The 25,714-nt window shown below is 39.7% G+C and overlaps 1 protein-coding gene across 1 annotated transcript in view; it reads right to left on the reverse strand.

The window, feature by feature from the left end:
- The window catches only part of ABCC4 (ATP binding cassette subfamily C member 4), a 192,892-nt gene that overhangs the window by 79,443 nt on the left and 87,735 nt on the right, over positions 1-25,714 (reverse strand). The window contains exon 21 of the mRNA XM_026656707.2: positions 5,554-5,633. Coding sequence (XP_026512492.1) covers positions 5,554-5,633 — 80 coding nt within the window. The remainder of the gene's footprint in view (positions 1-5,553; positions 5,634-25,714) is intronic.

Below are 25,714 nucleotides of genomic sequence, written 5' to 3' on the forward strand. Positions count from 1 at the left end.
CCGTCACGTGGCGGTGCTAAACCGGCGTTGCGCCTGGTCAAAGTGCCGTAGCGCATGCGTTCTCGGGGGTACGATATCCATGGTGCCCAACATTGCCATGGTGGTGGGTAGGGCATAGGTGGTGCCATCCAAGGGTTCACTCCCCATGGGGCAGGATCCTGATAACAGGCTGAGGTGATTTGTTTGTAACCCCTGTTGATTGGGGTGTGGGAGTCTTGATCAGGAGAAAAAACTGCCTGTGGATCAGTTTCCTCCTCACTGGAGGAAGGTTGTTCTGATCCTGAGTCATGCATTGGAGAAAAACAGGCAGTCATCAGGGGAGACTGCAGAATAGGTGACACCGATAGATCTGCTGTCTGAGTAAATTGAAGAGGTGAGGCTCCTGCATGAGGTGAAAACTGTGGAGGAGGAAGTTGCCCTGAGGGAACATTCCTCTGAGCAGGGGTTTTGCCTTTGATCTCCCTGTCTGTCTGTGCCGCGGTTGCCGGTGCCGTGGTAGGTGCCAGGGGGGCAACATCAGCCAGGGCGGGAAATGTCGGCACTGCGTCCATCTCGGTGCCGAACGGTGCCATAAACGAGGCAGGCAACTGAAAGCCTGAAGCCTCGGCACCGGAGCCTCGCGCCGCCGCCGCAACCTGAGGCGGCTTTCGTGCGGTGCCTGAGGAGCCCGGCTCTTCAAAAGTGCTGAGGCGAGGAAACACAGGCAGGGAAACTGTTGACCTGCCTGAGGCACTTTTGTGCCTCACCAACTTCCTTGTTGGAGAGGGCTGCCCCTTCTTTGAAGTTTTCTTCAGGTTTTTTGAAGCAGGGGGGCTGTGTCGGGCAGTAGAGCAGGAGTCGGCGCCTGGGTCTGAAACTGACCTGATAGACTTCTGCAGGAGGAGCAGTTTCAGTTTGAGCTCCCTGTCCTTTCGTGCCCTGGAACTGAGTTTGGTACAGTGGGCACATTTTTGGGGAATGTGTGTTTCCCCCAGGCATTTTATACAAAGAGAATGGCCATCAGAGAGCGGGATAGCATCCTTGCACGTAGAGCAGCGCTTAAAGCCTGTGGAGCCAGGCATGGTAGAAGTGGCTGCGGCTGAGAGAAATTTTTTTTTTTTTTTTTTTTTTTTACAGATAAAGAACTAATAAACTAGACTAACAAGAACTGACAACAAACTAACTACTATAACAGGTAATTGTCAGAAAGTGAGGGATTTCCTAACGAGTCTGCTGAGCTCCGTCTCAGGCCGGGGACGGTAGAGAAGGAACTGAGGAGATTGGCCACGCATGCGTACTATTATCCTAGACTCACAGCGGGGGGCAGCCTCTTCGCATGCGTGGCCAGTACGAGTACTGCTACAAAAAATCTCCGAGCGAAGGCACAGGGACGCGCCAACACTTGGAGTGAAGCACCCACAGGGACATCTCTCGAAGAAGAATGTAAAATTCAAAGAAACTCAGTTAAGTATAATAACCTACCCTCTGTCTGCACATACAGCTCCATCTGATATCAGCGTAGCAGCATATATCCTTAAATGTGTGCTCTGACAGATCATTCTAATTTTTATTTATAAAATGATGGAAGCAATTATTCCAACAGACAGTTATCAAGTGAACATGACCTTTCCTGTATGCTGTTAAAGATTTACAAAGTAGCAGGCAAAAAATAATTTCCTCATTCTCTAAGGCCAAAATCTTCTCTTTTGAATACCTTCATTCTCAAGTTGAGCAGATCTTTTCACAAAACAAGGGAAGCAGAATTTATACAGTCTCTTGATCTTTAATCCTCAAATATTGGACTATGAGGAGCTGACTTTGGGTGCCCTTTCAGATCCACAGTTCTGAAAATCATGGTCAGCAGTGGAACCCAAATATAGTAAGGCTTTATTTAAGCATTGTTGCATGCCCCCCGTTTCATTTTTTCTCTAACGACTCTTTATTACATGTCCAGCACATTTCTATTCTCTTTTAAAAATAAACAAACTATTTCTTTCTGGTTTATCCAATAACAGACAAAATAAATGTAATTATTTCCGTTTTAGGAATTATTTTTCATCCAGTATAGCTATCTAGACGAATCATGTTCATTAGCACTGTAGTGCAGTGTGTAAATCTTATTAAGGGTCTATGGTAATACTGGGAATTTTTGGTATTCTCTTAAAATCTATATTCTTTTTAACTATGAAATTCTTGAAACTAGTAAAATTTTATTATTTATTTATAGGTACGTCTACAGCACTCCTCATTGTAGTATCTGAGCCCAGCCAAGTTAATTTGTTTGTTCAGAAATGAAATATACACTTGCTAATATAGTAACGGACTGGAAAGCTTCAAAACTACCCTAACGATAACTCACAATAAGGACCACTTCTTCAATGCAAATCCTCACAAGAAAAGCTTCTACACACAAAGTAAGATGAACCAGTTACTGCATTGTTTATTAAATTTCACTTGATTCCTCCTGACAACCATTTAAACAATGAATGTTGGGAAATGTCCCTCAAAGAATCAACAACAATAGTAGGGATCAGAGCTTTTATACTTAGCTAATACTGTTCTTAAAAAGAAGAAAATATTTCTTCCTGAAGGGATTATAGAAAGTCTTATAAAAGACACCTGCAGACAAAACAAGTGACAAAAGATCTTTATCATAATTGATAACAGTTATCCTCTCTAGAAATCTATGCTTCCTTAGAGAGATAAATAATGTAATATAACTTTGCTGTTAAATTCAAGATGTATTAACTAATAGGCACCACTGATGTTCAGCAGTGGTACATTTTAACAAAGAGAGGGAATGTTTTTCCTCTCATGCTCAGAAGTTTAATAGCTAAATGCAACAAACCTATAATAAGATTTAACTAACTAAGGCTTCTTTTCTTATGCCCAACAGAACAGGGAAGCACTGAAATTTATGTACAACAAAAATAATTTAAATAATTTCAGTAAAGATTCTGGACGTCTACAACTAGTGTATTTAAAAAAAATCCTTTTTTCCCCCACTTAAGTATACTATACCATACATCTCTTCCCAAAGCTTGTGTGTTTTCATGTACAGTGCAAACTTTAGAACACCTGTCTTTCAACTACTTAAATGCCCTATTTACAAGAGATGAACTAAGTAGCTAAGCACATGAGATTTCAGAAGGGAAACTTTTGCAAATTGCAGTTTTCACAATACGGATAAGAGGCTTGATAACAGTCAAAAGAACAAGAAATTCAAATTTACAATGAAATACTTTATTCTTTCATCCCAGATCAGTTTAGTTTGGGTGAACATACTATACACTGACTCTGCCCCCATTTGCCTGTAATATCTGAGCACTTACTAACTACAGTGGCGGGCACTTGAAAGATGCATGTAATAATATAAATTACCTGCACTAATTGGAAAGACATATTTGTACCTCTCTACCTCCAGACACTCCACAATGGGACACAGACCCCCTCCCTATTCTCAAATGAGTGACAACATGGGACATGTTAACCTTAAATTGAGGAATACAATGCGGAACATCATTTCCCCTGCAACTGTCTGTTCACCTCTGTTCCCTTTCCCCTCCTCAGTTTCTCAACACCTCCCCTTTCCTTTTGTCCCCTAAATTCTTTCCAGCTCTCTCCAGCTTTGGCAGCAGCCACCAGGCTTTGTGGAGGAGAGGAGTTTCATACTAATTACAGGGGCAGCCAATCAAGTACCAGAAGTAGCAGCAAAGCCATGTCATTTCACTGTCTGCAGCCTGAACTTACCCAGTCCTGTTCACAGTGGGGAGAGCAGAAGCATACTATACGCAGGAGAGGAGGCTAGCAAATGGGCAGTATGCAGAACAGTCTGGGCACGCAGCAGGATAGCAGGACACAAATGCATTGCCTAAACCAATTGAAACGAAGCAAGATGTCCTGTCTAATAAAAGATAGTTGATAAGTCTAAAGCAGGGGTCGGCAACCTTTCAGAAGTGGTGTGCCAAGTCTTCATTTATTCACTCTGATTTAAGGTTTTGTGTGCCAGTAATACATCTTAACGTTTTTAGAAGGTCTCTTTCTATAAGTCTATAATATATAACTAAACTATTGTTGTATGTAAAGTAAATAAGGTTTTTAAAATGTTTAAGAAGCTTCATTTAAAATTAAATTAAAATGCAGAGCCCCCCGGACCGGTGGCCAGGACCCAGGCAGTGTGAGTGACACTGAAAATCAGCTCACGTGCCGCCTTTGGCACGCGTGCCATAGGTTGCCTACCCTTGGTCTAAAGAAAGACAAAGTTTTGATTCCATATAATTGATAGAAATAAATGGCCAATACACATACACTCTAGCAGATTGTTTACCTTCTGTGCATAGGACAGATCTCTTGTATACTTTGGAAACCAGGCAAATTTAAAAGCTTAACATTAAGAGTTAGGAAAACAGCAGCTAATGGTAAAAAGAGTTTACAATTTCTAATGGAGGTCCTGCGAGCAGATTAAAAAAAAAAAAAAAGCCATCCCATCTCCCTCCCAAAGGGGTCTACTGCGCTGAACAGCTTTGAAAAGCAGGGCAAAAAGCTCTTCAACCTTCAGGCCTTGCTTAGGCAAGAAAACAGGTGTTTTCTAAATGTGTTTTAGCGAAAAATGTCCTAAATTAGTTTTTCAGCAAACTTCAAGAGTTAAATATTAACAATGTGCTGAAAGTAACTTTTACAAACATTTAATTTCAATATGAAAAACCAGGTGAAACCTCCATGGAGTCATCCATAAACAGACTGGATAAAGCACTAAGTAATAATGTTTTCACCCCTCAGCTCACTGTAGGAAACATTTCTGAATAGGTAAAGTGATGATTCTACAGATGGCCTAATCAATCTTTTCCATCTCTAATTTCTGCAATTCTGAATTTTAAGGCTACAGGATTAAGAATATTTTAGCATACAGCGGTTGGTTTTGTAAACATTTTGCTTTTGAAGTATTCATGAAAAGGACTAATTGGGATGCCAATCAAAATCACTGTAATGCCATAAATTTAATCCTTTCATTGTCACTAAAATCGTTTTTTCCTTATAGACATTTTTCTATTTGCAGTAACTTCTTTCTCTTGTTCCTATTAAGACTATTATTTTCACCCTGTTATTACTAATCCTTTCTTTGTAAATAGCCACACCTATTTTAATCCAAAATGGTGCAGTAAGCATTTGCTTCTTTGTGGAAGTACACACATAATTAGGTTAATCTGTGCTATCTTGCCATGTGAATTGATTGTCTCTTTACTGTGGATATATTTCATAACACACTATGCTTGCCAGACTGCTTGGAGGCAAATCCAGAGCAATTTACCAAGCATGTAGCTACTATGAACTGAAATCTTGACATGATAGCAAGCTGTATAGCCACTCCTACCTGCCACTTATTGCTCATGATAGCTTTTCACTTGCACATTAAATTTTGACCACACCCTTCTTTCACAAACAAGCTCTTTCATTAAATTCACTCAACTAAAACTTTGGCAGATAAGTTATTGGGTTTTGTATATCAATTGAGTATAGAGGACTTGAAATTCATAGTACAAGGTAAAATTCTCAAAACTGTAACAACTACATTACCTGTATGAAGTCCAAAATTGTCAGTGGAAGCAAATCATCCAGATGGCCAATATCTTTGGAGAAACGATTTAAGATTCTCCCTATAAAAACAGGATTCAAAAGAAATTGTGTTTTTTTTCTAAGACGATTTTTAAAAACACAAAAAATCAGAATAATATTTTTAAAAATACATTATAGTTTAGTTTTACAGACAATTTAAGAAAAGCAAGAAGACAATGGCTGACATCTGAAAATAAACAAAAAAGATCTTCTGAAAACAAAACACAAAAGGAGATTTTTTTTTACAGCTAGTGCAATATATTTTGCTAAAAAAGAATAAAAATGTTCATTTTGAATGAATGCTTCTTTAATACAGATGTAAATTGTTATTTAACAGTTATAGTGTGTGGTCACCATCATTTGGGGAGGAATAGCTCAATGGTTTGAGCATTGGCCTAGTAAACCCAGATTTGTGAGTTCAATCCTTGAGGGGGCCACTTAGGGATCTGGGGCAAAAATCAGTACTTGGTCCTGCTAGTGAAGGCAGGGGGCTGGACTCAATGACCTTTCAGGGTCCCTTCCAGTTCTAGGAGATAGGTATATCTCCATATATTATTATTATATTATTTCAAATGTTTCATAACATTCTGAAACTAGTCATTTAGATAGAACTGAAGACCCCGATCCTGCAAACCCTTACATACATGCATAACATTATCCACATAAGTAAGCAGTTATAGGACTAGATACTTAATACCTACTTAATACCTACCTACATCAATCAATATGGGCCATAACCTGGCTGACTCTGATACCTGCTTGCAAGGTCCACTGACGTTTACCTGAGTTGTATGCATTTACTGCAAGGCCTAATATGGTCCTTTTGAGTAGTTCTGTGATTTTTAACCAACTTAGATTTCACAAAAGAAAAGAGTAAAGAAATCTTAGCATATTTAAATTTACGTTGCAGATGTTACTGAAATCAAATTTTAGTTAGGTTTGTGTTGATGTGGCATGTTTTTATGTTGATGCAGCATGTTTTTTATATTTATTCAAAACCTTGACAATGCTGATCTTTATTAAAACTAATAACATTTTTAATCTGTTATCACTGAAGCATTTATTCTCTTCTATTTTCTTAAATTCTACTTGAGTGAAAAAAATTCAGTCATAGCAATAGAGCTTTAATTATAAACATCACCATTCTGCCACCATTAGGTAGATTAGTACTTTACTCCACAAACTGATGCTTCTACTCAGGAAATAAGGTATCACTTAACCTAGGGATGAGAATCTTGCCTTTCATAAGGGGTTTATGCATGTGGACACATTCAAGTTTCTATCTATCTACCTCTATTATTTTAATGTATTTTGTGATGAGATTTGGTTTTTCTCTCTTTTGGAATTGTGGATCATAAGGGGAAGGGATCAAGGAATGTCTTTTGTTTGCAGCAAAGTGACAAAAATCAGTGCTTTCCAAATCCTCCTCTGGTAGAGGGGCAAGAGCAGGTCCTCTGCTGAAAATTCTGTTGATCTTAAAAGTTTGGCATAAAGATGAACTGCACATTAAAAAAATGAAAACAGAGTTAAACAGAGAATTTTGTGATGAACATTTGTCTCATTAGCCAGGATGAGGTGGGAGAAGATGATTCAGTTCACAAATGTTTCTTTAAACTAGCTTTCTCAACAGTCTCTCCTCTCTCTCTCTCTGAGATAGCCTCTTGGTATGTCTAGGTTTACTGAAGATATCTCACAGTGCATTATTCTGTGACATCACAAACACTATGTGACCAGGCTGTGCCCCTAAAATCCCCATGCAGATCTCACCACACAGTGGGAAAGGACAGCTACTTCTACAGAACTATCCCCACTTACCTAGTACCTCACAGAAGACTGTTCACAGGGTCAGGATTGATGTGCTGTGGGCTGGACAGGGACTGAGAAACCCCACATTGGGTGGGAGTGGGGTGAAGTGAGAAACACATCATCCTTCTTTCAACCTTGTAAAGAGTATTCAGGAAAATTAACTGATCCTGGCACAGTAACCTGTTCTGAGGTGCCCTTGAATCATGGGGAATCACATTTTAAGGGTAGTCAGTGGTCACCAGGAGGTGTCCCTGTTCATGCAGAGCCATTGTAGAGGGAGAGGAAGGGCGCACTAGGGACGTGGAGATAGCTCTGAGACACAGGGCCTCCGTGCAGATGGCGCAGAGATCCTGCAATTTCTGGGTATCTTCCAGATTTGCAAATGAGCCTCGCCAGTTGTTTCATGTTGGAACAGAAAGATCAGGGAAAACTCCACCAAGGGATGCCTCTTGGAGGTTTCTTTCCCCTTGGTCCCTGCATGGGGGTTTTAATACAGGAGGGGTGACTCTGCCCACGAAATGCATGTGCTGCAGTGAGACTCCTGGTAGCTCTAACATCACATTCTGAGATATCTTCAAGGGAACCAAATAGTACCAAGAGGATTTCACAAGGGAAAAGATCATTTAAAAAAATGTAAGGCTAACTTCTCTTCAGACTGCCCCTGTGGCCTGCTTAGCAGGGACATACAGCACAGAAGCCTGAGCTTCTCTGTTTTAAATTTTGCTTTGGCATTCACTTTTAATCTGGTTTATTTGTAATAGTGATAAGAGATTGCAGCAGAATTATCTTGGTTATTCCTCAGAGGAAATTCCATAATACACAGCACTGCACCAACAAAGCAAGTTCTTTCATACTGGCTACTTCCACACCAGTAGTATAGTGCAGGTCAGTAGTAACAATGTCAGTAAACCTGGGATACCTTCGCCATGTCCCATGATTCAATGAGTAGATAGCACATGCAAACTCCTACCTGGAGCAGCATTACAGTTACTCTAACACCGTTGTGAAAACAGTTTAACTTTGTACTTTTTGTAGACGGGGCCCTAACAGGTAGAAGGCTAAGACAAATTAGTAATGAAATGCTCACAAACTATCACAAAGCAGTTTATCACTTTGAAGTTTCAATCCCAACAGTATCTGAAGTTTTGTTGTCCATTTTCTGACAGGTTTTTATTGCAATTTACAAGTGAAAGTTACTCAAGGAGTTTTTAAGAGGTTTATGACTGTAGAGGTTAGTGACTACCCCTTTGCACTACCTCAAAAAGTTTCAAAGCTCTACTACAGCCGCTATAAAGAGATGGAGAAAGTTTTAAGTTGCAACAATAATAAAGTTCTGTTCTGGCTCTTTAAAACAAAATAAAACATATGCAACACATAAATTGTATAAAATAATACCAAAACTCATTATGACTGCCAAGAACAAGTTCCAGAATATTCTCATTTACTATAACATCTTATTTGGCTAAAGTTCTTTGATGCATACAGACCCACACTAAAACCAAACTGGGTGAACCATAAGAAAGATTCCTCTGGCGTAACTATCTCCTCCTCTTATCCACAGTACAAACAAACTCCTATTTAATTCTCATGGGTAATCAAATTGCTAATTAATACCAAAAATGTAATTTTGGTGATTGCCTTATAAAATTGTTATATGTTTTTAGAGAATGTTTTTGACACAGCAGCTAGTAGGAAAGTAGAAATTAATCTGCCATTATCAATAAAATGTGAAAAAATATTTTAATCTGCCTATTCTACATTCAAATGTAAATATAGTAATTCTGTAGAATGACAAGGACTAAAATATGAGTATGAAAAACAGTTGGTGTATGAACATGACTGAACTTGAAAGCAATGGGCCCTCCTACAATCCACCCTATGAAAAGACAAGAAATGTAAATATCCTGGAGTTGGATCAACCAATTCCTAAATAGGATATTCAGGTCTATCTACAATTGCAAGATTTTAATATTTTGGAACCTTCAATAGTTATTGCACAAAGTTGTTTATTGTCTATTCAGTATTTATGCACAATCCTTTTGGTAAAGCATGACTGTGATCATTAAGCTCATGGCAGTGTTTGCCTCCTAAAGACCCATTTTCCTATTGCTAATTAGTTATTCTAGTGCCCATTACTGTTGTATCCGGGTGCATCACAAATAAAAACAAAAAATTTCTAGCACAGAACAAAGAAACAAACCAAGCAATGGGCCTTAATCCTGCTTTCACAAAAGCTGATTTTACCCCAGTGTTACTCCACTGACTGTATGAGATCAGAATCAAGCCCAGGGGACCCAGTTCACAGAAAGTATAACTGCTCTGAACAGTAGTAAACTCAGGCTATGACATCTTACCAGAGAGAGCAAATTCCATCATCAGGGACCAGTCACAGAGAATAGTCTGCATCCAAATCTCAGTGCCCCATTCAGGGATTTGCCAGTCTGATGTTGCATAGGTAGAGACTGCATATTCACAGTATGGATATGTCTACACTGCAATTAGACATCCGTGGCTGGCCTCTGCAGCTGACTTGGGCTTGTGGGACTTGGGCTAAAGAATTGTTAAATTGCGGTGTAGACATTCAGGCTTGGGCTGGAGCCCGAGAACTGGAACGTCCCACCCTGCAGGGTCCTAGAGTCAGGGTTCCAGCCGGAGCCCTGGGACCTTGTGAGGTGAGAGGGTCCCAGAGGTCAGGCTGCTGCCTGAGCCTGAACATCTACACTGCAACTGAAGAGCCCCTTAGCTCAAGCCCCGCAAGCTTGAGTCAGCTGGCACAAGCCTGCCATGGGTTTCTAATTGCAGTGTAGACATTACCCTAAGTTTCTAATTCAAACTGAAGACTGTTTCACAAGATATGAAGAAACAAAAGTCTACTTCTCTTTTTTAAATAGCACATGGTTTAGTTGCTTAGGTATGCACTATTAACTGTGCAAGAGAAGAGATTCTAGATGTGAATTAGTCATTCTTGCAAAATTAGTCATTCTTGCAAAAATCCTCAAACTTTTCCCAAGAACACGATTACACGTTTTCTGCCAGCATTAACACACACAATTTTCCCAGGGCTGCTCCCCAGATTCAAGGGATTGTTGCACCTGATATCTGCGACCTATAAAGCTGGCCTACTGAAAATATTTTCTCTAAATTCTCTGGGGCTCTCATACCCTATCACCATCTCTATGGGCTCCCTTACGCTTCCCCAAGTCCCTTAAATAAGCTGTAAGTGTTCTATGGATCATTTGGACTGGTATTTTCAGGACACTAAACGTGTAGTATGTATGTTCCCTCAAAAATCCTGCGTTAGAATTAACCCACATTTTCAGCTTGAAAAATTATCAAACTCAACTACTGCATGCAACCTGAATTATTCAAATAGGAATCACATCTTCTTCACATAGCATTTTAAAAGAAGCAAAATTACTAAAAATATAGACATCGTATAGTAATGAGATGGATAACCTACACAGACCAAAAAAAGTCTTCTCATAAATCAATTAATAAATCTTTTAAAGCGTCAGTGTTGCAAGAGTACTTGAATCTGCCAAAAGAACCTGCTATTTTTGGTACTGTGAAACTTCCAAACGCTTTGTGTAATTTCAGTAGCAAGCTGCAGTGGAGAACGTGCTCACTCCAGCAATTCCATGTATGTTATTACATTAAATAACTTAATCAAACCACACTCTGTTCTTAGATTTATTCTGAAGTAATTAAATAACTATTCAATGCCAATTAATCACAGTTAAATAAGGGTCTGTCAGCAAAGTGCTATGTACACATTTGAGACTATTTAACTGTCAAATACTTGGCAGTATCTAAGTTAAACAATGATTCATTAAACCTCCCTTACTACACAATGGTTAGGCTAAACTTGAAGTGAAAGAATCGAAACTCTTTTGTTCTGCATGAAAAGGACATCAAACCTCAGAGTGTGATATTCTTTTCTTACTAACTCTGTAAACTGCTTTAATTTCATGAATCAGAATGTGTTCAGGTGCTCTATATCCACTTTGGTTCTGCAGGTGTTTGTTGGTACTTTGGAGTAGATGTTCAAATCTTTTCATCCAAACAATGAAAATACTTGACAATTTACCACACCTATTTAAAATATTTATTCATACTAAACAATTAAAGGAATATAATCCAAACTGAATCAACATATATGATCTAAACACCAGACAATGAAAGAATTTTCTTCTACCAGTTATATGTTATTATCCTCCACATTAACCTTCAAGTGCTACTATTAGCATTTAGCATTACACAATCCAAATTCCCAAAATCAAGTGATTAGTAATCTTTGTTTAATGAATTTTACTATCCTGCTTTACTTTCTGGCCAATGTATTAATCAAAACATTCCTTTACAACAGAATAAAATGGATGGATTGATTTTAAAGTCTTGCAAATAATTTATAAAGCCCTATACTCACTTGGGTCATCATACATTTCAGACCTACTCTGTTGTTGCTGGTCTGCTGACTCATTTATTTCGAACGAGAAAAGGTTTTAGAGTAAGACTGCTGGGGATGGATAGAGCTTTAGAGATGCTTGTTTTTTGCCTAGAACGCTTTCCCTGTAGAGATTAGGCTAATCCTTATTATGGAGCATTTTGAACATACCACACTTTTATTCAATGTACACTTTATTAATAAAATGTTGGTTTCCTTTGTAACCTGAACAATTACATGGGAATGGGCCTGAACACCAGGTTTAACGCTCAAGGACATCTGCTTTACTACAAACTACATTAGGGGTCATTACCACCCACTCCACTGCATGGGGAGATGGTAAGAAGCAAAAATGTTGCTTCACTGGCCACAAACGGGCTGAAGGAAGGGTAACAGAGCCAAATAGCATCATCCCTCACTGCCTCCAAGCCCTCATAAACCCCTTGGAAGCAACACATAGAGTGCTTGGGGATCTGTACATTTAGGAACTGCCTCAGCAAGGTACTTACACACATACACATAATTTAAGATCAAGTAGTCCCATTTACTTCTTCAGTATGCTTAAAGTTATGCATTTGCTGAAGTACTTAGCTGAGTCAGGACTAGATATGGCTGGGAATTTTTTGACAAAATGAAAAGACAGAGACTGACTATATCTCGGCAGTTGGAGCAGCGAGTCACCTCTTGGAGGTGAATCAGATTTAAATCTGGGTCTCCCACATCCCAGGTTAGTGCCCCAACAGCTGGAAAACAGGCTCATGAGGTGTGTGCACGCGCCCCCCCCCCCACACACACACACACAAAAAACTGATCAAAATCTTGCTAATTTTTGCAAGAGGAAAACAGTTTCTCATGTGCTTTAGACAGGACTTGAATGGGGGCAGCTACCACAGTAGAAAGTGTGCGATTGGCAGACATCTATTCTACTCAGCAAGATTAGGGTGGAAATTCCCAGCGAAGTGTTATGCTGACATTGTGCTTCAGAAAGCTGTTCGAAGCAGGGAAGTAAAGTGCAAGCAGAGAAGAGGAGTTAGTGTTGGTATGCTTCTAAGGGTTTTTCCATAACAGGGTGCATTACAGCTGCATATAAATAACAGATTTATTTACACCAGATTGGCTATAAGGAGAGGAAATCACTAATTATACAAAAAGTCACACATGCATTAACCATCCCAAATCATAAATCATTTTAAAATGAGTTTATATATAGTTCAACAATATACACAAGATGGGAGTGAAAGGCAATAACTATGCAGAACTGAACTTTTACACAGAGATGTATATTCTGTAGTACAAATATACCCAAATTTACCGATGAAATGAGTTTTTTCTATTCTGCTCTGCTAATGGTATAAATTGGTAACAATATGTGTCTTGGTCTGTTAAACTATGACATACACACTTTTTTTCACCCACACTGAGTATATACACATAGTTTAATAAAATAAATTTTACTGCAACTATAAGAAGTCTTCCAGTTTATCAAAGCAGAAAAAAAAGTGGATTTATCCATATCAAATGCTGGCAGGAAGCACACATTGCATCAACCTAGTAAAATACAACTTAATGCAATCATTCAATCAACAAAATAATTAAAAATGGACAGACTCTGAAAGGTAACGTAAGTTTAACAGATTTCTCCAACAAGAAATCTGAAAATACATCTCCTGTGTAAGTGACAATTACTGATTCATTCTGGCTTTTCTTACATGTTCCCACAAATAAATGTCTATAGGCCTCTTATCTTTTTTATATGTAGTTAGCACCACATGCCCATGTAAACTGCAACACAGCATTGCTGGCTTCCCTACAGGCATCCTATAAATACAAATGAATTCTGCCCCATATTTTTCTCAGAGGCCTGAAACTGACAGGAATATTATCACTTTCTCAGATTCTTGCAAATGGGCACAGTGGTGCTGGGCAGAAATGTGCTGAGATCATAATATCCATTTATCTGAACTGCCAGCATGTAACAAATTCAGATGTGGTGCTTGCTACCCAAATTAATTTACTACCTGAAAAAGACTTGACTGTCAAAAGACTGTCAAAGACTGTCAAAAAGAAAAGAGGAAAAGAGTTAAGAAATTGCAAGAAAATCTGAACACAGTTTGTGTTTGTCTAATTTTCAAGTATAAGATTAAAAAGAAGAAGAAGAAAATGAGAGAAAATCAGCTACAAAGAGATATAGACTTTACAAACATTGGCTGATAGTTTTTATGCAAGTGTTGTCCTGTTACTACATATGGGCTGTATTTTGATAGTGTTATCACTCTTACTGGATGACAACAGATGAATACACTATCTGGTGCGATTTATTGTTCCCAAATTTTACTCCTGTTTTTCCTGAGCTGCTTATTCCAACTAGTATCATTATTTTCATGAACTTTTGATTAAATCCACCTCTGTGCAGAAGACCAGCACAAGGCCCATGCATCACTCAAGTAGCACTTAAACTCTATTTTGAGGTCTTAAGTGGGACTTAAGTGGTTCATCGAAAGGTCTTTCCACTTGCCTGTTTCAAATGTAGGGTTGCGAGGCGTCCAGTTTGGGACCCTGGCAGCTCCGGTCAGCAGCGCAGCAGAGCTAAGGCAGGCTGCTTTTGGGAGTGGCGCGGAGCCAGGGCAGGCAGGAAGCCTGCCTTAACCCCGCTGCACTGCCGACCGGAGCCACCTGAGGTAAGCGCCGCCCAGCCGGAGCCCACACCCCCACTTGCACCCCAACCCCCTGCCCCAGGTCGGAACCCCCTCCTGCACCCTAAGTCCCTCCCAGAACCTGCACCACCACCCGCACCCTGACCCTCTGCCCCAGTTCAGAACCCCCCTCCATACCCAAACACTCTCCCAGAGCCTGCACCCCTCACCCCCTCTCGCAACCCAACACCTCATCCCCAGCCCTGAGCCCCCTCCCGCACTCCAAACCCCTCAGCCCCAGCCCAGAGCGCCCTCCTGTACCCCACTCCCCTCATCCCTTGCCCCACCACAGAAATTGCACCCCAGCCAGAGCCCTCACCCCCTCTCGCATCCCAATCCCCTGCCCCAGCCCAGAGCCCCCTCCCACATCTCCAGCTTGAACCCGCCCCTGCACTCCAACCGCCTGCCCCAGCCCGGTGAAAATGAGTGAGGGTGGGGGAGAGCGAGCAACGGAAGGAGGGGAGCTGGAGTGAGGGTGGGGCCTCAGAGAAGGGTGGGCACAGGGGTGGGGCCTCACGGAAGGGGCGGAGCAAAGGTGTTTGGTTTTGTGCAATTAGAAAGTTGGCAACCCTATTCACGTGTATATGGTCAGGAAAACACATATGTTATTAACATTCAATATTTGATCTCCAGAGGTTAAAATTTCAGCACAGAACGTATGCAAATTCCTCATTCACAATAACTGCATTTAAAAGTATCTTGATTCCCGCTACTGTACTACTTTTCTGCTCTCAAACTACCTTCACCTTAAGTGTCAGAACACTCTATTATAATACAGCATTACCAGTTAACCACTTTCTCTACAATTTCAGTCTTACCAGGATTCTCCATACAGAATAAGATTTAGTAGCTGCAATAAAATAAGCCCCTAAATAATCTCTTTTACAAAAGATTTTACCTTCTTTCATGGTATGTTCACAAGCAATTTTCAAATTATTGATCATTGAGCTCACTTACTGCCTCTCACTTCATATATCAATATTTTCCTAAATCACTGTGTTCCTTCACAGTAAATAAAGAGATCAGAATCATTTAACAATTTTGAATAGCCTCTAGCTAAAAACCATAGCTTTATCCACCAAATATAAAACCACATCTTTTTTTCAGTTTATAAGAAGATCTTTACTCATAATAATACAGCTTATTTATTCTCTCCTTTCCTTTTCAGAAATAGCTTTAAATCTTGTCCCTCTTATACTAACATCTAAAGGTGGGGAAAAAAGACAACCAAAAACACTGACTGCACTCAAGATTCTTGACTTGTTTTTTTCACTAGCTTTGCTGGGAGGAGGGTATTTTAATTATCAAATTTCCCTGCATTTGAGAAAACTTAAGTGCTGGATGTGATGCAATGCAAACAGGATGAATACAAAAGCAAGAAATAAAATATCCCACCTCTTTAAATGCATTGCGAATACATTTCAATATTAATTGTTTTTGTATACTTCTACTTTTATATGAGGAGCAAGAGCATTGTAATTCCAGTAGTCTAACAACCTATAAAATAAGCAGGTTTTTTTTTATGAATGAACAGGTCCCAGTAATAAGAGGACATGGCATCATGCATTGCTAACACTGTGTGAAGTAAAAATATATATAAATGGCAACCATTTACACATATTATGCACAAATGCTTCATCTACTCCCATTTTTACAAATCAACAACATAGCAAAAACTTGGAATAGGTCATATCAAATGTATGACTTGCTGGTTCTTTACCAGTCAGATCATTTACTGGACTCTCACTTGGATTTCTGTGTACCATGAAGACATTAACATCTGAAAGAGCATGTGTGATATAATTGTATGATGATGTATAAATCCTGATAGTATTCAGATTATTTCTCATTTCATTTTGTTCTCTTTTGGATCTCTTTCCAGGAAGTAATTTAAACGATATAGCTCAGAATGTGCTCACTGCTGTTGAATGCAGTGGATCTTTGTCTGAGCACAAGAAAGAAAAGGGGTTATGGTGGCTTTGAGGGCCCCCACTGAGCAAGAGGTAAGCCAGAAGTCCAGCTCAGGTGACAGCATCGACCTATCAGGCGCACGGGAGGGGGGGGCCGTATTTATACCCCATGCCCTCCATGTGGAATCCTCAACCGACCAGCAGCACTCACCCTCCCACTCATAGGATCAGAGTATAACTGGGTCTCTTCTGATCTGCTGTGGACATTGTGCTAGCTGACTTGTTCTTTGGGGCTAAAGGAATTTTTCCCTCTGCCAGACTGGCCAAGGTGGGGTGGGTTTTTTCACCCTCCTCATAGCAGATCAGAGATCTGGTGGGGTAGGTAAGGAGGTTAGCTCAAGATGTCATAGCTCAGTAGGTACCAGATGTGGTAGGTCTCCAGTGCAGGTAATCATTCCAAAAGAGTTCCAGTTCCCTGATAAAGAGGAGATGGAAGGGGATTTAGGGAAATCATCTCCTAAACAAGCTGGAGAAGGGGGCTGGTGCCCCTAACATCTGGCACCCCCTTTCTTTCCAGCCCCTCTTAACCCTCACACGAGGGAAGGGCTTCTCAACAATGGGCTACTTCCAGGTTGGGAAAGGGGAGGGCTGTTAGTCCCAATAGGTGGAGATGATTAAGGGAAGAATGATTACCTGCACAGTATGATTTATTGCCCGATATTCCCAGATAAGTTAATAAAGTTGCGGCTTAATCAAACCACATCCACTGCATATTGTTTTTCTTCCTATGAGGCTAGAACAATGGACTGAAATATCTAGAGACATATTTATGTTTCCTTTCAAAGCCATTTTTAGTTTGTTTATAGGAATCAGAGAAGAATATAGAAATGTGACCTTTTTTTGTAAGGATGCTCTCCAATAATATTAAAAAGCAATTGCTTGCTAATGTGGTATAATGCTAGAAGCTAGAATTTAAAACAGGCTTTGAACACAATGCACGATTAAACATTAACAGTGAACTTCTTAAATAATATAAAAGAGTGTTGCCAACTCTTAAGATTTTAATTGCAAGTCTCACAATATTTGGTGATTTTCTTAAAGCCCCGGTTCTTGGAGTCAGATGATTACCTGAGAATCATAAATTCCATTGTAAAAAAGACTATTTTTTAGCGTTCATGGTGGCAGAGAAAAGACTGACAGTGTGATCCTATTGCAATCTAAAGGCTCAAAAAGCAAAGGGCAAATAAAAAGATAACCTAAAGTTATTTTAAAAATCTTTTGATTTTTAAGACAATCTCATGATTTTGCAGATCTGATTCATGTCTTTGTGCTTGGAGTTGGCAATATTATAAAAATATATAATTTATTACAAAACAATATAATCCCCACTAGCATGCATGGATAAAATTTACAATGCAGGATATTTTCCAGAGGCTAGCATGACCACACAAAAAAAACCAAAGTGGTCTATTGGAACAGTGGTCTATAAAGAGTCAAAGACTGATCAAACAGGGATGTGTGTCCACAACAGAACTAAAAGAATGCTCAGATGAACAGATATGTCCAGAGAAAGACATGAGAGCATTTCTAGCTTTGCACACACAGAAGTTAGAACCTCCATTTGTGCACAGGGACAGTAGCTACCTGACCAGATATCCTTTTGCCACCGTGCTGAGTGACGTGTTAACCACTTGGTGCTCAAACCAGCAAATTTTGGTATGCATTCCATCAGGACTGGTGTGGCAAAATCCACAACTTTGGAGAGATTTGAGTCAGAGAGGGTCCAGGTGAATGGCAATGCAGATTCCAATGTTATATCATTCAGAGTCAGATTGGTATGATGACAACATAGAACATCACTGAATACACAACTCTTTCCTTTTGAAATGCTTATTTAGAAGGCCTTCCACCTGCCTGTGTCATGTGGCTATGGTCAGGAAAGCACATGTTATTACCATCCTGTATAAGATCTCCAAAACTTTTAGCAGGTTTTATAATATCCTCTCTCATATTGGAGAAGATAATTAGGACTGTGCTGCTTCTAAAAAATCCAGTAAATGTGACATTTCACGCCCTCATCTGATTTTCTTGAGCCTCACCTTCCCTCTGTTAAGTTATTTTTTGACGCAAGCCTCTATGAAGATTTGTACATCAATGTTTTCGTTGCTAATCTTTATATCTATTTTAGTCTTATCCAAACTGACGTCTGTTTTTAACCAGTAAAGTGCCTAGCGAGGAGAGCTACAAAACTGATATTCATAAAAGGCCTATTCTACCATACAATTTAGCAGGCCCACATCTCATATGATTCCTAAGACCTTTTCTTCTCCATTAGCTTGTACTGTCAAAGAAGATACCATACTAGTGGTGTTTTTGCTACCCAAAGTTTGGAAAAGTTAGCACTGATTTTCCATGTCTTTTGCCCATCATATATGAAACACATGGAATGGCAGTGAGTAATGCTTTCTACCACCACTGGTTGGCTAGGAAACTCCATCCAATCCCAGCGGATGAAGAGTTGACCTCAGTTATTCATGCCTTTGTCATCTCTTGGATGGATTACAGCAATGTGATATACCTGGGTATGAACCCTTCAGCATTTAAGAAACTCCAACTAATACAAAATGCTGCAATGCATCTCCTCAGCAACACAGGCCACCATGAGTGCATCAAATCTATCCCCTGTTCTTTACATTGGTTGCCCACAGAATTTTGAATCACGTTCAAGATCTTGGTCCTCATCTTCAAAGAGCTTAATGCTTGGGCCCACTGTACCTAAAAGGCCACTTAAAGCTCCAGGATGAACATCATGGTCGACAACTTCACTCCTCTGGCACAACGGAACTTTCAACAAGAAGAGTGAAGCTTGTCTGTGTGTGGGAGACAGAACCTTCTCCTGGGCTGGTCCAAGACTGTGGAATGAACTCCCCCAGGAAGTAAAGACTATCACAAACCTCACCACCTTCCGTTCCAAGTGAAAGGCACATTTCTTTGATCTTCCCTTCTCTAATATCAATACACAACAACAGGAATATTTAACAAAAAACAAACAGAAAAACCTTACCAAATAAGACACTCTACTCCATGCACTTCACCCTCTAAGGACAGGATAAGAGAACAAACATATGGCATAGATGTAGTCACACTGCTTGATGTCAGTTACTACAGTGATGAGCACGGTATAGAAATCTATATAGAATAGAATTGAAATCTTGGCCCCACTGAAACCAATGGGAGTTTTACTACTGACTTTAATGGGGCCATCATTCTACCCATTGTGTTTAGGAGTGGCACAACAACACTGTAAGTGTGCTTATCCCACCATCAGGTTCAAAGAGCAACTTAAATTTTGCAGGATGTTGAGTTTGGCCTCTATCCAGCTGGAGTCAATATGCAGCTAGTCTTTAGCCCTTTATTCCCAATCTTGGAATTGTAACAGAGGGTTTTTTAGAATGGGGGGGGGGGGGGGGAGGGAATTTCTCCCTGACTAAAACTAAGATATGGCTGAACAAAATTTCCTTCAATTTTCCTCCGTACTTCCACAATGATAACCCAAACTGATGGACAGAGATTATGCATATGAATTTTTTTTGTATAACTTCCTTTGAGCAATCAGCTTCTGAAAAAAAGGGGTTATCATAAAAATAATTATACAGCCTTATCTACAGCTTTCACTAACAGCAAAAGCTGTTTGAATGTATGGGAAATCTTATACCCTATATTTCTAATTAGACAAACAAAGTTAACAATTTCTCCTTAAGCAATCCACAATGGCATATAAGATTAGATACATTAAACAAAAAGAGAAAAATCCATATTTTCTTAAGTAATAATACTTGACAAAGGTAATATAATATACCCTCTCTACTGGTCATCTATTAGAAATTTACATTTCTGGAAGATGTAAACAATACCAGTCATTACAGTTAGACAAAGCAGTTAATATTAGAATACAGTGTCATGATTTATTCCAATTGGTTCTAGCGATAAATACAAGGGCAGTGATACATGAAACTAAACCCATGAAAGCAAACTTTACACCTTATGAATGTTCTTCAGCATTCACCACAGTGATCACTCCTTATCAAAGACAAGCATAATTTAATTGTATCACCTACACTCTTTGAGAGCTGAAAGATAAATTGTTTACATTAATAAAGTAGGTTACATTTGAGACATGCATGTATATTAAAAGCAAATTACTCTAAGGGGAAAAAAATCTCATGCTCCTATAAATCTAACTTTTTTCATATCTCTGGAAATACGTTACACAATTACAAATAGACTTTTAAAAAGTATATTTTAAGCTTAGATTTACAATGGAAAAAGAAGTCAACAAGTGATTACAAAACAGAACAAATTAAACAAAAGTGTAGTATTTAGGACTGTCACATGGTGGTGCTATTGTTAGTTATTTGCATTATGGTAGCACCCACAGGCCCAGTGAGACTCAAAGCCCCACTGTGCTGGGTGTTGGACAAGCATGTAGTAAGAGACAGTCCTTGCCCTGAAGGCCTCACAATTTAGATTAAGACAAAACACAAACACAAAAGGATTGCAGCAGATAACAAGGGAAATGGACAGGAAAAGGGAGAAGAGAGTAACAGCAATGGGGTCACAAGACCTGCTATGTGCTTTTAAGGAAAAAATAAAATTAAAAAAGAGAGAGCAGTTAGTGAATTTCTACAAGCCATTATCCATTGGTAGTTTAACTATGGGAATCATGGCAGAGATAGCTCTTGACAAAAGACTTCAAGAATAATAAAGTAGTAGATCTACTTTGTGGATAAGCTCAGGACAGTCTTTTGTGCACAGAGGGCATGAAGAACACATATATGACCTTGTGAGAGAAGCAGACACAGTGGTGATGGACGGGAGAAAAACTGCAGGGACGAACCAGCTATAGAGACTCCAGTGGGTAGGAGGAGAAGCAATCTCAGCACTGTGGGGCACAGGCTAAAATGGGGTCCAGCAAGGGCTACCCCTCCCTGACTTATCCCCCTGGAGCCAGAATTGTGCAAGGGAGACACTCTAATCTGGGGACACGAGGATCTCCCCTCTGCCATGTAGCTTTCGGGAGAAATTGCAGAAAGGAATCAAACTCCAGCTGGTAAGAGCAGCTGCAGAAGTAGCCAAATCAGGGACCTTTGGACATTCAGAGAATGTTCTACAGTTCTTCTTGGACTTTCTCTGTCTATGCTGAATGACTATTTCCCGCTTCCCCTTTCCTTGTTCCTTCACAGGCTCTTCACCTGAGCTTCACTCCACACCTGCCCCTCTTACCCTCGTCTCCCCATCCTGTCCCTTCAGTCTCATTCCTTACAATGTCCCCCCCCCTTTACTTTTCTTTTCATTTAGTAACTCCCTCTTGCCCCCACAACCCCAAAATGTTGTGGAACTAACATACTGTTTGCTGCTGTCACATTTTTCACTTGGCTTGTGTGTTTCAGACTTTCCCCCACCCTGTGACTTTCTTCTCTATTTAGATCATAAATTCTTCCAGGTACAGACTGTCTGCTACTCTGTGTGTGTAGAGCACCCATTCATGACTGGTCCTTACGCACTAGTCTAATAAACACAGAATCATAGAAATGTAGGGCTAGAAGGGACCTTGAGAAGTCATCAAGTCCAACCCCCTGCACTGTGGCAGGTCCAAGTAAACCTAGACCAGGGGTCGGCAACCTTTGGCACAAGGCCCATCAAGGTAATCCACTGGCAGGCCGCGAGACATTTTGTTTACGTTGACCGTCCACAGGCATGGCCTCCCGCAGCTCCCAATGGCTGCAGTTCGCCGTTCCCGGCCAATGGAGGATTACCCTGATGGGACCGTGTGCCGAAGGTTACCAACTCCTGACCTAGGCCTTCCCTGACAGGTGTCTGTCCTACTTGTTTTTAAATGCTTCCAGTGATGGAGACTCCATGACCTCCCTTGGAAGCCTATTCCAGAGCTTTGCTACCCTTATAGTTAGAAAGTTTTTCCTAATATCTAACCTAAATCTCCAGTGCTACAGATTACCTTTTCCTCATAGGTCAGGTTATCTAAACCTTTTATCATTTTTTGTTGCTTTCCTCTGGACTCTTTCCAAGTTGTCCACATCCTTCCTAAACTGTGGGGCCCTCATCTAGACACAGTATCCCGGCTAGGGCTTCACCAATGCCGAGTAAAGCAGGACAATTATCTCCTGTGTCTTACATACAACATTCCTATTAATATGCCCCAGAATCACATTAGCCTTTTTTTGAAGCTGCATCACATTGTTTACTCATATTCAGTTTGTGGTCCACTATATCACCTAGCTAGTTATTCCCCATTTTGTAGTTGTGCATTTGATTTTTCCTTCCTAAGTGAAGTACTTTGCATTGTCTTTATTGAATTTTATCATGCTGAATTCAGACCAGTTCTCCAATTTGTCAAGGTCATTTTGAATTTTAAACCTGTCCTCTAAGGTGCTTGCACCCTTCCCAGCTTGGTGTCATCTGCAAATTTTATAAGCATATTCACCACTCCATTATCAAAGTCATTAATGAAAATATTGAATAGTACCAGACCCAGGACTGACCCCTATGGGACCCCACTAGATAGACCCTCCCAATTTGACAGCAAACCATTGATAACTACTCTTTGAATACGGTCTTTCTACCAGTTGCGCATCCAACTTATAGTAATTTTGCCTAGACCACATTTCCCTAGTTTGCTTATGATTATTAATAAATAATAATAATAGGTTGCCATCACTGGCTGAGCCAAAAAAAAAAAGGGTCCTGATAAGGTAAGACAGAAACTAGCTAAATATGACGGGGCCAAGTGATAAAGGGTCTTCAAGAGAAGGACCAGATGTTTGTGTTTGATGCAATAAAGAAAGGAGAACCAGTGTTGACCCGATCAAAGCAATGGATCAGAAAGTTGATCTTAACAGCAACTTTTTTGTGAGACGAGGTAGATGTCAGAGAGGCCAAAGAGAAGGAAGCTGCAATAGTCAAAATGGGACATAAGTGCCTGAATGAAGGTCTTGGGGTGTGGATATTGGAAATACTGTGAAGCAAGAAGAAGCAGGACTTAAATAGGACCTGGATGTGCAGGTCTAGAGAGCGAGGGCAAGGTCAAAAGGGACACCTGTGATAGAATGTATGCACCCCATCCGCATGTGAACCACAGGCCAGAGAGGAAAGAAGCCACCCTGAAAGACTGGCTGCCCAAGCTGGCAGACCTGCAGACCAGAGGAGGCATCTGCAGCTTGTTACACTGTTGCTGCTCCGGGGAGATACACATGCCCTTTCTTTATCACCAGCCTGAGAATACAAAGTCAATAAAGTCTAAACAAAATTGTTTCCTGGTTTGTTTCTGTATGTTGCATTTTTTAGCTTCTCTCTTTGAACACAACCACTACTTTAATCTAAGAGAAATAAAAAAACAACTAACAAATCAAATTAATATTAATGTAGCTATTTATTTGGACCTCGTGGGTTTATTCCTAGGGAACATCTATTCAAAAATTAAAATCTAAAAGGTATGTCCAGGTACTCAAGACAAATCCATTTGTGGATGATATAAGACAGCAAGTATTACATTATAACTAAGAGTAATGAGACAGGAAACTTTTAGGCTGTATAGCAGGAAATATTCCTTAACCGGCATAAATAATCAGACTATGGAACAGTCTCCAAAGGAAAGTGGTGGAAACCCCATTACTAGAGTTATTTAAAAACTAGATTATAAAATGTATTTAAAAATATACAGTAGGTAACAATCTGTCATCGACAAAGAGAAAGACAAGATGGCTTAAGACTTTTCCTTGCACACTTTCTACAATACTTTGATATTAATGGTATGACAATAGCAGTGAAACAGTTAACAACGTTGGCATTTAAGTTGTCACATTGAGACATCAAAGTTCACATTTTTTTAAGACAAATGGTGGGGCTGTTGCTTCATTTCTACTGTATATGCCTGCAGACAAATGACATAGTGGTGTATTGCTGTGGATCATAAATTCATGCTAGCAATCATATGCAAGAAGATATGGGCAGAGCAGTATGGTTTGTAACAGTAACACAGGGAAGGTCCTGGTTTTTTTAAATACATTATAATAGTTCCGACTACTTGTTGCCTAAGAATTCAGAAGTTGGAGATGAAGTATCATGAGAACTATCCATTTTTTTCTAAATCAATCAGTAATTAATCTGACCAGTTTCCTCAAAAAGAGTGATTTTGTTAGCAACCAAATGAACAGTTTGCTGTTAATATCAAGGAGACAAATCGTTTTATAGATTATCCCTAAAAGCAAGGCTAGTAATTTACCTTGAAAAAGTTTCCCATGTACACAACTATTTTTGGTCAAAACCATATATTCCTGGACTTTATTCCAGAGGGCATGATATATAGAGCAATAATGCAAAGCCCACTAAAGTCAAGGGGCCTTTCTGTTGGCTTCAATGAACTTTGGATCAGGCCCACTGTGAGGTTACATTTGATATTATTTATTATTGATTATTATTATTATTTGTGCAGGCCTGGAGATCTATGAACTCTTTTGTAAATTAAGGAACTGTGTCTGGTTCAGCTCACTGCACACTATGCATTTATGTGTGGTCTAAAGCAGCCGTTGCCAGTAAAATAGCATCCTCTTAGTCTCTTGTCTAAGCTAAATGACTCCATTGGTCTCAAACTTATAAGAAAGTTAGACACAGCTCTAGTTCAATGTGCTAGGCTATGTGGATAATCCTACAAAGGGCCACTGTGCCCCTTGTAAATTGTGTCTATAAAAAGGCCACCTAACTCTTGTCCCCAGTATAAATGCAGTTACACTACATATACCTTTCATGGAAATTACATGAAAATAAGTCTTACAAAAGGACACTACAATCCTTAACACATTTGCTACCAGGAATCAAATGATGGCTGTATTTCATATTGCTGATGGGGGGGGGGGGTGGTAATGAGAAAATAAAATTACAGAATGTCTGCCAGACAGTATTTTGCATCCTTATACCATAAAAGCAATGTACGGTAATTCTTCATTGTGAAGCAACCTCAGTGATGCATAGATCAACAAGCTATGGAAAATTCACAAGCAGGATCTTCCTAATTTGGATTATATTATTGTATTTTAAATCTGCAAATATGAGAAGAATGTAGCTCATATTACCCAAACCATTTGCAAAAGAAAAAGGTGGATCTTTACAGCTACTGTGGAAGACAAAAAGGAAGAGTGTAGTCTCAACTAGGGCTTGTCTACATGAGGAAGTTAACCAGAAGAGCTTTTGCAGAA

Source organism: Terrapene carolina, unplaced genomic scaffold (assembly GCF_002925995.2).
Source record: "Terrapene carolina triunguis isolate 2854851 unplaced genomic scaffold, T_m_triunguis-2.0 Scaffold21, whole genome shotgun sequence".
NCBI lineage: Eukaryota > Metazoa > Chordata > Testudines > Emydidae > Terrapene > Terrapene triunguis.